The sequence below is a fragment of the Ctenopharyngodon idella genome, chromosome 9, assembly GCF_019924925.1.
Source record: "Ctenopharyngodon idella isolate HZGC_01 chromosome 9, HZGC01, whole genome shotgun sequence".
NCBI classification, from domain to species: Eukaryota; Metazoa; Chordata; class Actinopteri; order Cypriniformes; family Xenocyprididae; genus Ctenopharyngodon; species Ctenopharyngodon idella.
Window position 1 is genome coordinate 7,775,721 of NC_067228.1, and position 13,768 is coordinate 7,789,488.

General features: G+C 40.4%; 1 protein-coding gene across 1 annotated transcript in view; it reads left to right on the forward strand.

Moving 5' to 3' along the window:
* The window catches only part of ttn.1 (titin, tandem duplicate 1), a 136,324-nt gene that overhangs the window by 110,381 nt on the left and 12,175 nt on the right, over nucleotides 1-13,768 (forward strand). Inside the window, 26 exon segments of the mRNA XM_051906834.1 lie at nucleotides 38-334; nucleotides 425-1,012; nucleotides 1,095-1,397; nucleotides 1,480-1,776; nucleotides 1,885-2,172; nucleotides 2,289-2,588; nucleotides 2,709-3,011; nucleotides 3,122-3,427; nucleotides 3,533-5,299; nucleotides 5,405-5,698; nucleotides 5,804-6,088; nucleotides 6,183-6,482; nucleotides 6,584-8,650; nucleotides 8,740-9,042; nucleotides 9,138-9,443; nucleotides 9,538-9,828; nucleotides 9,925-10,221; nucleotides 10,324-10,629; nucleotides 10,723-11,025; nucleotides 11,162-11,443; nucleotides 11,540-12,133; nucleotides 12,235-12,290; nucleotides 12,292-12,523; nucleotides 12,613-12,912; nucleotides 13,022-13,324; nucleotides 13,426-13,728. Coding sequence (XP_051762794.1) covers nucleotides 38-334; nucleotides 425-1,012; nucleotides 1,095-1,397; nucleotides 1,480-1,776; nucleotides 1,885-2,172; nucleotides 2,289-2,588; nucleotides 2,709-3,011; nucleotides 3,122-3,427; nucleotides 3,533-5,299; nucleotides 5,405-5,698; nucleotides 5,804-6,088; nucleotides 6,183-6,482; nucleotides 6,584-8,650; nucleotides 8,740-9,042; nucleotides 9,138-9,443; nucleotides 9,538-9,828; nucleotides 9,925-10,221; nucleotides 10,324-10,629; nucleotides 10,723-11,025; nucleotides 11,162-11,443; nucleotides 11,540-12,133; nucleotides 12,235-12,290; nucleotides 12,292-12,523; nucleotides 12,613-12,912; nucleotides 13,022-13,324; nucleotides 13,426-13,728 — 11,271 coding nt within the window.

The window sequence follows — 13,768 nt, forward strand, 5'->3', positions numbered from 1 at the left end:
CTGTGTTTTAAATATGATTTCAACTTTGCACCAACAGAAAAACCAAGTCCACCTGCCAGACTTGGTGTTACCGAAGTAACAAAGAATAGCGTCACCATTGCATGGTCAAAACCAGAGCATGATGGTGGAAGCCGAATTACTAGCTACCTCATTGATGCCCTTGAAAAAGGCCAACAGAAGTGGGTTAAATGTGCCAGTGTTAAAGCCAACACCCACATAATTAAGGGCCTGAGGGAAAATGCAGAATACTTTTTCAGAGTTCGTGCTGAGAATCATGCTGGACTTAGTGAACCAAAAGAAATGATAATCCCTGTGGTTGTTAAAGATCAGTTGGGTGAGTCTTAATTAATTAATTTATTCCATGTTTATTATATTTAATAGATTTTAATATTTGATCTTATACTTTTTTTCTTGTTCTTAACAGATGCCCCTGAGTTTGATATGAAGAACTTCCCACATAACACTGTATATGTGAGAGCAGGATCAAATCTTAAATTTGAGCTTCCTCTCTCTGGTAAACCAATGCCAAAGGTCACAATGACAAGAGGCAAAGCTCCAGTTAAGTGCGGAAAGAGATTCAGCTTTGAAGTAACCCCTGAAAGTCTTAATATCAGCCTTAAGGAAAGTATTGCAAGTGATGCTGGAAGATATGACATTGTCGCCTCAAACACAAGTGGAACAACCAAGATGTTTGTAAACATACTGGTCCTGGATAGACCAGGTCCTCCAGTTGGTCCAGTTGAAGTTAGCGGTGTGGGAGAGACAAGCTTGTGTCTCAAATGGCTCCCACCTCTGTATGATGGTGGCAGCCCTGTCACAAACTATGTTGTTCTTAAACGTGAAACAAGTACACCAGCCTGGACAGAAGTGTCATCCACAATTGCAAGAAGTGCTATTAAAGTCACCAAACTTACAAAGGGAGAAGAATACCAGTTCAGGGTTAAAGCTGAGAATCGCTTTGGCATCAGTGACCACATTGATACTCAGTCAATTACAGTGAAGCTTCCATACAGTAAGTACTTGGATAATGTACATTTGTTTCTAGTTGTGTCTAAATTTCTGTTAAACCTCTGCTGGTTTATTGTATATTTTAGCTATCCCTGGTCCACCATCAACACCATGGCTGAGCTATGTGTCAAGGGAAAGCCTCACTGTTTGCTGGAATGATCCAGTAGTAGATGGTGGAAGCCCGGTGTTTGGATACCATGTCCAAATGAAAGAAAGAAGCAGCATCCTTTGGCAGACGGTGAACAAAACAGCAATCCCTGCAACTCAAATAAGAGTGACAAATATATGTCCTGGAATGATTTACGAATTCAAAGTAGCTGCAGAAAATGCAGCTGGTATTGGAAAGTTCAGCAAGACATCAGAAGAAGTGCTAGCGATTGATGCCTGTGGTAAGCTTAATACAAAAAAATTGAGATGTGTCAAGTTTCTCTGAATTTCTATGCCAAATAACAAATCCTTGTTTTATTTTAGAACCACCGGCAAATGTGAGAATTTCTGAGGTTACAAAAAATTCAGTTAGCCTTGTATGGCAGAAGCCTCCATTTGATGGTGGAAGCAAAATCACTGGCTACATGGTTGAGCGAAGAGATGCTCCAAATGGCAGATGGACAAAGGCAAACTTTACCAATGTCATTGATACTAATTTCACTGTGTCAGGCTTGACTCAAGATCAGTCATATGAATTTAGGATTTTCGCCAAAAATGCAGTTGGCTCAGTTAGCAACCCATCTCTAATTGCAGGACCAGTAACTTGTGTTGACATTTCTGGTAAGAATATTGCTTCTACATTGCTTGTTTATTTATTTAATGTTACCATGCACAGCAATGGGTCTTGCTCTTTATTACACACACTTTTCCATTTTTCCCCATTTCTAGGTGCTCCAGTAATTGACCTGCCCCCAGAGTATTTGGATGTTGTGCAATACAAAGCTGGTTCATCAATCAAAATCAAAGTGGGAATATCTGCTAAACCCGTGCCAACTTTTGAATGGCTTAAAGATGAAAAGGAATTAGTGTCAAGTGCACAGATGTCAATTGAGAACACAACTGACTCATCAGCCATCCTCATTAAAGATTGTACTCGTCTTAATACTGGAACCTATGAGCTCAAAATCAAGAATGTGTTTGGCACAGCATCTGCTTCTATAAGAATACAGATTTTAGGTAGGTAATCATTTGTGTCAAAATATGATATGTAATTTCAATGTCTTATCCACCTCTTTCAGTGTCTTATCCATTTCCTAATTGTAAATTAAAATACATTTCCATTCTATAAACAGACAAACCTGGACCTCCAGCTGGACACATTGAATTCAAAACAGTCACTGCTGACAAGATAACAATTGCATGGGAGCCAGTGGCTGATGAAGGAGGTGCCAAAGTAACTCATTACATTGTAGAAAAACGAGAGACAAGTAGGGTAGTGTGGTCTACAGTTTCTGAGGCAACGGAAGCACGCACTGTCACTGTCCAAAAGTTGGCCAGAGGAAATGAATATGTATTCCGTGTCAGAGGTGTTAACAAATTTGGAGCTGGAGATCCTCTGGAGTCTGAGCCTGTTATCGCCAAAAATGCATTTGGTAGGGAAATAGTAAATCGAATATCAATATTATTAAACTAAATAATATAGTTTTGGTAAACCAGATAATGTATATAAGATCACAACTACACTATTTATTCAATCAATGCTATTTTTTCAGTTACTCCTGGACAACCTTCTACACCTGAAGCAACAGATATCACCAGAACATCAATGCAGATCATTTGGGATAAACCTATTGTGGATGGTGGTAGCATGGTTACAGGATACTATTTGGAGAGACGTGACAAGAAGAGCCTGCGCTGGGTAAAAGTATACAAGGACCCCATTAGTGACACAAAAGCAAAGGTCCATCATCTCACAGAAGGAAATGAATATCAGTATCGTGTATGTGCAATCAATAAAGCTGGGGAAGGTCCATACACAGATGTTTCTGACTTCTACAAAGCTGCTGATCCAGTTGGTACGTATTACTGTATAATTTTATTAAACTGTTAATTTTACTAAATTTATATTTAATTTTGAGTCAAACTGTCTTGACATAGAGTTCTAACCAAGATTTTTTCTCCCAAGACCCACCATATGAACCAACTAAGCTGAAGGTGGTTGACTCAACTAAAACATCAATCACACTTGGATGGTCAAAGCCAGCGCATGATGGAGGCAGTGAAATCACCAGCTATGTTGTAGAAAAAAGAGTTGGTGAAGAAGGGGAATGGACAGTGATTAGCCATAAGGGAGAAGTGAGAACTACAGAGTATGTTGCTTCAGATCTTAAACCAGATATTGACTACTACTTCCGTGTATCTGCTGTTAACTGTGCTGGTCGTGGAGACCCAATAGAAATGGAAGAGCCAGTACAAGCCAAGGACATTCTTGGTATGTATTCATGTTAAAATGCTTGGAATATCTTTGTATATTTTAAAATAATGTTTTCTGATTGTAACAACAGCATAAATCTTATTTTAATTGCTATTTTTGCAGAGGAAGCCCAGATTGATACAGATGTTGCAGTGAGAACTCACTACATTGTGAAAGCTGGTAAAGATGTTGAAATCATGGTTCCCCTCAAAGGCAGACCTGCCCCAAGCATCTCTTGGAAAAAGGAAGACCAGAACATTGACAATGATCCTAAATACGACATTCACAACACAGACACTTCATCATGTCTCATAATTACACAAGTAACTCGAAGTGACACTGGTAAATATACCATTAATATATCAAATGGTGTGGGAGAACCAAAGTCACTTACTGTGTCTGTTAAAGTACAGGACACTCCAGCTGCTTGTAGGAATTTGATCCTGAAAGAAGTCACTCGTGGAAAAGTTACTCTTTGTTGGGAGCCTCCTCTACTGGATGGTGGTGCTGAAATTACCAACTATGTTGTTGAGAAAAGAGACTCTTCGAAGCGTACATATGCCTGTGTAACAAATAAATGCAAAGAAACCACATGTGTAATTGAAGAACTTTCTGAGAAGGCATCGTTCTTCTTCCGTGTATTGGCAGAAAATGAGAATGGAGTTGGAGATCCATGTGAAACAGCAGAGCCAGTTAAAGCCACTGAGACCCCAGGTCCAGTTAAAGACCTTTCTATGAAAGACTCCACAAAGACTTCAGTAACACTACAATGGAACAAACCAGATTATGATGGTGGTAGCATTATTACAGACTATATAATTGAAAAGAAACTCCAAGGTCAAGAAGAATGGGCTCCTGCTGGCACAAACAAGCACTGTGAACATGCAGTTACAAAGCTTAAGGAACTCACTGAAATGTTTTTCAGAGTTTGTTCCAAGAATGAAAAGGGTACTAGTGACTTTGTTGAAATTGGACCAATTAAAGTAAAGGACTACATTATTCCACCAGAAGCAAACCTTGAAGAGTATCCTGATGGACAAATCAGTGTGCGTTTGGGACACAATGTACACATTGAATTGCCATACAAGGGTAAGCCTAGACCAACCATTCTTTGGTTAAAGGACAACTTACCACTGAAGGAGAGTGAAAAGATCCGCTTCAAGAAAACTGAAAACAAGGCCACTCTTATGATAAAAAATGTGGAGAAAGAGAATGGAGGCAAATACACACTTACTCTTGACAACACATTCATCAGAAAATCATTTCACGTACAGGTTATTACCCTTGGACCACCCTGTAAACCTATTGGACCTATTCGCTTGGATGAGGTCAGAGCAGAAAGTATAGCTATATCTTGGGATGAACCAAATGATAATGGAGGTGGAGAAATTACTTGCTACACTGTTGAGAAACGTGACACCTCTCAGACAGACTGGAAAATGGCTTGTTCAAGTGTAATTGGAACATCGTTTAAGGTACCTAACCTGATCAAGGGAATTCAATATCAGTTCAGAGTCTGTGCAGAAAATAGATATGGTGCAAGTGAACCTTTAGTTTCACAAAATGTCATTGCCAAGCATGAGTTCAGACCACCCGGCCCACCAGGCATGCCAGTGGTTTACAATGTTACAAACGATGGCATGACTATTCAGTGGGATGCACCAATCTTTGATGGAGGTTGTCCAGTCCTTGGGTTCCATGTTGAAAAGAAAGAGAAGAACAGCATAATGTGGCAAAAAGTCAACACAGTTTTGGTGAAAAAAAGGGAGTACAGGATTCTTGGTCTTATTGAAGGCTTGGAATACCAGTTCAGAGTCTACGCCCAGAATGATGCTGGATACAGTCGCATGAGTGATGCAAACAAACCTATTATGGCTGTTTCTCCAGTTGGTAAGTTCAACTTTAAGACATTTTTTTTTCATGCAGAACTTGCATGTTAAAATATGACAATTGACAGTAGCTAAATACTAAATAACTTGTGTATTTTAACCTCAGATCCACCCGGTACCCCTGACTATGTTGATGTAACAAGTGAATCAGTTAAACTGAAATGGGAGGCACCCAAGCGTGACGGTGGAAGCAAAATTGTTGCCTATAATGTGGAGAAACGACAGGGCAAAGGACGGTGGTTGAAGAGCAATTTTTCGAATGTGACTGACACAGAATTTACAGTGACTGGTCTTGCTTGCGGTGAACGCTATGAATTTAGAGTCATAGCAAGAAATGCCATTGGCACAGTGAGCCCACCCTCTCAGTCTTCTGGATATGTCGTAATCAGAGATGAGAGCTGTAAGTTCATGCAGTTTATATTGTGTTTCTCATTGTTCAGTGGTCACAATACATGCAATTGCTGCGCTGTGTATATTAAAAAGTGCAAAATCTTTTATCTTTCAGTTGCTCCAAACATTGAGTTTGGCCAGGAATACTTTGAGGGAGTCTCTATTAAAGCTGGAGAAAACATCAGGCTCAAAGTTACTATCACTGGAAGACCAACACCAAAAGTTACCTGGTTCAGAGATAATATTGAATTAACCAAGAAAATGGTTGATATCACAACAATTTCTGGATCAAGTACCCTCTTTATCAGAGATGCTGACCGTAGTCACCGTGGTCTTTATACTGTGGTAGCCACAAATCCCTCAGGAACTAAAAAGGAACCAATGAAAGTTGAAGTCTTTGGTATGAATAATTTTTGTACCTTTATCCATCTTATTTATAGATTTTCTTGATATCCATATATTTAACCTATGCTTCTATAATTTCTGTCTTTAAGATACACCTGGAGAGCCTGTTGGTCCAGTCACGTTCTCAGATATCTCTGAGGGCAAAGTAACACTTTCATGGAATCCACCTGAAAATGATGGCTGTTCTGAGGTCACTCATTACATTGTTGAGAAGCGTGAAACTTCGAAAATTTCATGGACACTTGTTACAGATGAGTGCTTGGCATGCACATACACTGCCACCAAACTGATCAAGACAAACGAGTACCAGTTCCGTGTTTCTGCAGTCAATAAGCTTGGTGTTAGCAGACCACTGGATTCAGCTCCTGTGATTGCACAGATGCAATACAGTAAGATAATAAACAGCTTATATTAAAATGTTTTTCTCAAATTTTATATACAACACTATAAAAAATATTTTCTGTAATTTCTTTCTTTTTCATCCCTACAGCTGTTCCAGATTCTCCTGGAACTCCAGATGCAACGGATGTTGATGGAGAGAGTATCACAATCAGCTGGGCTCCTCCAACACATGATGGTGGAAACCCAATAAAATATTACATTGTGGAAAGACGTGAAAAGAAGACTGGTCGTTGGCTGAAAGTCCTAACAAGGAAACCCATTGTTGAGGTTGCACACAGAGTGACTCATCTCACTGAGAATGTGGAGTATGAATTCCGTGTGTATGCTGTAAATGATGCTGGAATTGGAGCACCAAGCAACATTTCAATGCCAATTAAATGTGCTGAGCCAACAGAAGTACCTGATGCCCCATCTATTGTCAATGTGACCGACACTACCAATACATCTGTCAGCTTGGAATGGACCAGACCTGCCTGTGATGGTGGTATGGAAGTCCATGGCTACATTATTGAAATGTGCAAGGGATCTGAAGTGGAATGGCGCAGAGTCAATGAGGATCTTTGTGTTGTCACAAAATACACTGTCACTGGTTTGGAAACCACTGCAGAGTACAAGTTCCGTATTTGTGCAGTCAATTCTGTTGGAAAGGGTGAAGCCAAAGAGATATCTGAGTCTGTACAGGCAGTAGACAGGCTCTTGGCACCAGAAATTGACATAGATGCATCCTTTAAACAGACACATATTGTAAAAAGTGGAGGAAGTGTGTGCATCCGTATTGCCTTTAAGGGAAAGCCAACACCTACAGCTTCCTGGACAAAAGTGGATGGAGAACTTGGTGTTATGACAGACATCACCACCACTGAGACATTCACAGCTTTGACACTGGAAAATTGCACTAGAAATGATACTGGAAAATACACTCTTACTCTTGAGAACAGTAGTGGCAATAAATCTATTACTATTGCCGTCAAAGTGTTAGACACACCTGGTGTACCAGGGGCTCTCTCCATCAAGGAAGTCTCGAGAGGAGCTCTCACAATTGCTTGGGAACCTCCTACCAACGATGGTGGTGCACGTGTTCATCATTACGTTGTTGAGAAACGTGAGGCAAGCCGTCGTACATGGACAGAGGCAGGACCCAAGACCACTCAAACAAGCCTGAGAATTTCTGATCTCCTGGAAGGTGTACCTTATTTCTTTAAAGTCATGGCTGAGAATCAGTATGGTCTTGGCGAAGCATATGAAATGCCTGACCCAGTTATTGCCACAGCTGAACCTGCTGCACCGAAGAGAGTTGATATCATTGATACAACTGACACATCAGCAACCCTGGCCTGGCTCAAGCCGGAGCATGATGGAGGAAGCCGTATAACAGGATATTGTGTAGAGTCAAAGGCTAAAGACGCAGATAAATGGGTTGTTTGTGGCACAACAAAAAACCTAAGCCTTGTAATTGAAGGACTTATAGAGAACAGCGAGTATGAATTCCGTGTCAAGGCAAAGAATGATGCTGGGTTCAGTGTGCCAAGGGAAGCTTTCTCCTCAGTCATCATTAAAGAGCCACGAATTGAACCTACCGCAGACCTCAGTGGCATCACCAACCAACTCGTTATTAGCAGGATTGGTGAATCTTTTGAGATTGATGTTCCAATTAGTGGAAGACCTGCTCCAAAGGTATCCTGGAAGCTTGAGGAAATGAGGCTGAAACAAACTGACAGGGTGTCAATCAAGACTAGCAAAAACAGGACCACTCTCACAGTTAAAGACAGCATGAGGGGTGATGGAGGCAGATATTTCCTAACTCTTGAGAATGTCACTGGGTCAAAGACTTTCACTGTCAATGTCAATGTTATTGGCAGACCAAGCCCTCCGGAGGGCCCTATTGAGATTTCCTCAATTACATCAGAGTCATGCGTACTATCATGGAATCCACCTGAGGATGATGGTGGAACAGACATCACAAACTACATTGTTGAGAAGCGTGAATCTGGCTCCACTGCTTGGCAGCTTATTAACTCAAGTGTAAAGCGAACATCTTTCCATGTTTCACGTCTAACTAAATACATGCAGTACACTTTCCGTATCTGTGCTGAAAACCGTTTTGGTGTGAGCAAACCAACCGAATCTGAGACGATTGTTGCAGAGCATCCATTTGGTATGAAATAGATAATAAGAAAATTGGCAGTTTTGAGATACTGAAGTATGAAATATCAAATATCTTATTACATGTTTTTATTTTCACAGTTCCTTCAGGCCCTCCAACAAGGCCAGAAGTGTTCTCTGTAACTGCCAACAGCATGAGCATTCGCTGGGAGGAACCATACCATGATGGTGGCAGCAAGGTCACTGGATACTGGATTGAAAAGAAGGAGCGTAACACAATTCTCTGGGTGAGAGAAAACAAGATTCCCTGCTTTGAATGCTACTACAAAGTGGAAGGCCTTGTTGAGGGTCTTGAATACCAGTTCAGAGTGTATGCAATGAATAGTGCTGGTCTCAGCAAAGCAAGTGAAGCATCAAAGAGAGCTGTGGCACAAAATCCAGTTGGTAAGTATATTACAATCAAAAAGTAATTCATACCAGTTTAGATCAGAAAAAAACAATACTGATATGTGTTCTTTTATGATGATACAAATATATAGATCCTCCAGGAAAACCAGAAGTTACAAATGTATCAAGATCAACAGTCTCAATCAAATGGTCTGTGCCTCTAAACGATGGTGGAAGCCCAATCACAGGCTACATTGTTGAGCGAAAGCCATATACTGTCACTGGAGAAGGTCGCTGGCTTAAGTGTAACTACACTAATGTTACTGACACAAATTTCACTGTCACTGCACTGGGAGAAGGAGAGGAATATGAATTCCGTGTCATTGCCAAAAATGCTAATGGAGTATTGAGCCTGGCATCAGTTTCAACAGGACCAGTGACCTGCAAAGCAGAATACAGTATGTATAATACATGGTTCTGTCACAATACACAAAAGACTAACGTTGTATTAATAAAAACCTAAATACTCATGACACTTAAATTGTTTTGTAGCTCCTCCAAAAGCAGAGCTGGACAGCAAACTCCTTGTGGACACAGTTACAATCAGAGCTGGATCTGATTTAGTGCTAGATGCTGCTGTTGGTGGAAAACCTGATCCAAAAGTCAGCTGGGCCAAGGGTACAAAAGAGCTAGAACTTTGTGAAAAATATGCTCTCCAGTACTCTACTACCCGTGCTCTGGCAATCATCAAGTTCTGTGACAGAGATGACACTGGGAAGTATGTTCTGACAGTTAAGAATGCTAGTGGAACAAAAACCGCTGAGGTCAATGTTAAAGTGCTTGGTAGGTGTGCTAAACATACAGCCATAACATAAATAAACATGATCTTCAGTTTTAAATATGTTAATATGTTAATGATAATCTTTCTTCTTTTACAAGATACACCTGGTCCCTGTCAGGATATTACAGTCAGCAATGTATCCGAGGAAAAATGCACAGTGTCTTGGAAAGAGCCACTGGAGGATGGTGGAGACCCAATCACACATTACATTGTTGAAAGAAGGGATACCAATAGACTTAACTGGGTTATCATGGAGGCTGAATGCAAAGCCCTAACATACGAAGTTAAAAGACTTTTCAAGAACAATGAATACATATTCCGTGTGAGAGGTGTGAACAAGTATGGATCTGGCGTGGCTGTACAGTCTACCCCCATCTTTGCCAGAAACACATTCAGTAAGTACCATGATTAATATTAAAAACCTTTAGATGAGAGATTTTACAATTTTGCATCTTACAATTACAATTACAATTTTGCACCTTCATTTCCAATTACAGCTGTCCCATTACCCCCTGGAGCCCCAGAAATCCTTGCAGTTGGAAAAGACTTTGCAACGATTGAGTGGCTGAAGCCTGAGAGCGATGGTGGCAGTGAAGTTACAAACTACTTGATTGAGTTCCGTGAAAGAAAGAGTGTCAGATGGATCAAGGTTAACAGAGATTCTATTCTCAAGGACACATCTTTTAAAGTCACTGGTCTCCATGAAGGCAACATTTACCAGTTCCGCATAACAGCCATGAATGCAGCTGGAGATAGTGAACCTAGTGAAGTGTCAATGTATGCAGTATGTAGAGTACCAACAGGTATGTTCCCGAAACAACATCATTTTTAACATTTAAATGTGTATATTACTAAGGTAAAAATGTTTACATTATTATGTTAAATCCCCATTTTAGGCACTTCAGGTCCACCTTCAATTCCACGGGTTACAGACACACACAAAGAGAGTGTTAGTCTCGCTTGGACACGACCAGTTGAAGATGGTGGTGCTGATATTATTGGTTATGTTCTTGAGATGCAAGAAGCTGGTGCAGAGGAATGGACAAAAGTGCATGAAAAGAGTCTTAGGTTGACAGAACACACAGTTACAGGCCTTTCTGCTGGCAAAAAGTACTGTTTCAGAGTTGCAGCAGTCAATGTAAATGGAATGGGTGACTTCAGTGATCCTTGTGCAGAGACTGAACCTGTAGAAAGAATCGGTATGTTCAAACAACTTCTAAATGTTTGTATGGTACTGAAGTTTTATATATATATACGAATGCAAGAAAGAAGTAATGTCCAATATTCAGTCAGTGTATTCTCTAATAAATTCTCGTTTTTTATTATTTATTCTAGAAATTCCTGACCTTGAGCTGCCTGATGAACTGACAAAGACAATTTGTCTGAGAGCAGGAAGTTCTCTGCGCCTACATGTTACTGTTACTGGTAGACCAATCCCAACTGTAACCTGGAGCAAACCTGGTGTGGACCTCGAAAATCGTGGCTTTATTGAGGTGACCAATACTGCCACAACTCTCATTATTGACAAGGTGCACCGCTATGATGCTGGTAGATATACAATTGAAGCTTCCAATTCAGCTGGGAAGAAGGATGCAAGTATCCTTGTGAAAATCTATGGTATGTTTTCTCATATTAAATCCTGTAAATTATTTTGAGAGCATATAACGAAATACCATGAAATGGTGTCTAACCAGCATGTGGATTCTTTCTCAGATACACCTGGTCCACCTGGTACAATTAAGATGAAAGAACTCACAAAAGATTCTGCTCATATTACTTGGGATGCTCCTGAGGTTGATGGTGGAGCACCTGTCAACAATTACATCATTGAAAGACGAGAGGCATCAATGAGAGCATACAAAACAGTCACATCCAAATGCAGCAAGACATCATACAAAATTACTGGTCTGACAGAAGGAATGCTGTATTATTTCAGAGTCTTACCAGAGAATATCTATGGTGTTGGTGAACCTCGTGAGACAGCCGATGTTGTGTTGGTGTCTGAAGTTCCACTGCCACCAGCCAAGCTCGAAGTTGTAGATGTAACCAAATCCAGTGTTTCACTTGCATGGGAGAAACCTTTACATGATGGAGGCAGCAGAATCACTGGCTACATTGTTGAGGCTTGTAAGGCTGGTACTGATAAGTGGATGAAAGTGGCAACTTTGAAACTTACAGACTTTGAGTTCACTATCGTGTCACTGAATGAGAATGAGCAGTACCTCTTCAGGGTACGTGCTGTCAATAGCAGAGGAGCTGGTGAGCCAAAAGAAATTGTGACAGCAGTGACAGTTCAAGAACAAAGAGGTATGTATTATAATGATAACAATACAAGTCACAAGATGTTGTTGTTATTATGTCTCACTGTTTATGCCTCTTTTTTTTGTCGTTTGTTTATTCTCTTTCAGTTATGCCAAAGGTTGATCTATCAACTATTCCACAAAAGATGATCAGTGTTTTGGCAGGGCAAACCCCTTGAGCTTGACTTGCCAATCATAGGAAGACCACCACCAGTTTGCTCTTGGTTCTTCAATGACAATAAGATAAAGATTGTGGAGCGTGTGAAGATAAGGTCAACTGGAAAATTCTCTAAATTAACTATTCTTGACACCACCATTGATGATAGTGGAGTGTATACTCTAGAGGTGAAAAACATAACAGGAGTAATTACTGAAAACATCAAAGTCATCATTCTTTGTAAGTACCCACTCCCTACATTAAAATGAATATTTTAAAATGATTGAAAATTAATATTATTAACAACCCTCTTCTCTCTTTCTCTTTAGCTAAACCTGATGAGCCTCAAGGACCCATTAGATTTGATGAAATTGATGCAACATCAGTTACAATAAGTTGGGATCCACCTGTGAGAGATGGCGGCGCACCAATTAGCAACTATGTGGTTGAACAACGTGATGCTCATCGCCCAGGATGGGTACCTGTTTCAGAATCAGTTAGCAGACCAACATTCAAATTTGACAGATTGACAGAGGGCGATGAATATGTGTTCCGGGTTGCAGCAACCAATCGTTATGGCACTGGGGAGTACTTACAGTCAGAAGTCGTAATGTGCAAGAGCTCCAAATGTAAGAAAAACATGTTTTTAAAAAATAGCATATGCACATTTATATCTCTGTATAGATAGACATAAATATTTTAGACCTACACGATTGCAATATTGAATTGTTGTTACAGCCATTCCCGGGCCACCTGGAAGACCCATTGTCTTTGATGTATCACGCGACGGCATGACTGTTGCATGGGAGCCACCAGATGAGGATGGAGGCTTAGAGGTGTCTGGCTACATTATTGAACGCAAGGAGGTCAGATCGGACAGGTGGATCCGTGCTAATAAAAATCCAGTAACAATGACAAGATACAGATCCACTGGATTAATTGAAGGCCTGGAATATGAGCACAGAGTGACAGCCATCAATGCTCGTGGTGTTGGCAAACCTAGCCTTCTTTCTAAACCAGCAGTAGCAAATGATCCAGTTGGTGAGCAAAATTTTGTTTTTTTGTTTTTTTTACTAAAATACTGTAGAATTTTGGTGCATTAATTTATCATCACTTATTAAACTATTGCATAATCCCTACAGATCCACCTGGGTCACCTCAAAACCCACGAGTCACAGATACCACAAAATCTTCTGTGTCTCTGGCCTGGAGTCCTCCAGATGAGGAAGGTGGTGCTAAGGTTACAGGCTATCTAATTGAGATGCAAAAAGTTGGTTCAGTAACCTGGATTAAGTGCAACACTACACCTTCACTGATCTGTGAATATACTTTGACACAAATGCCACAAGGAGAGGAATTCAAATTCCGTGTCATGGCTTGCAATTCTGGTGGTTCAGGTGAACCAGCTGAAGTACCTGGAGTTGTGACTATAACAGAGATGCTTGGTAAGGTCTCATGACCATGTCCTTAACTCATTTTACTTAT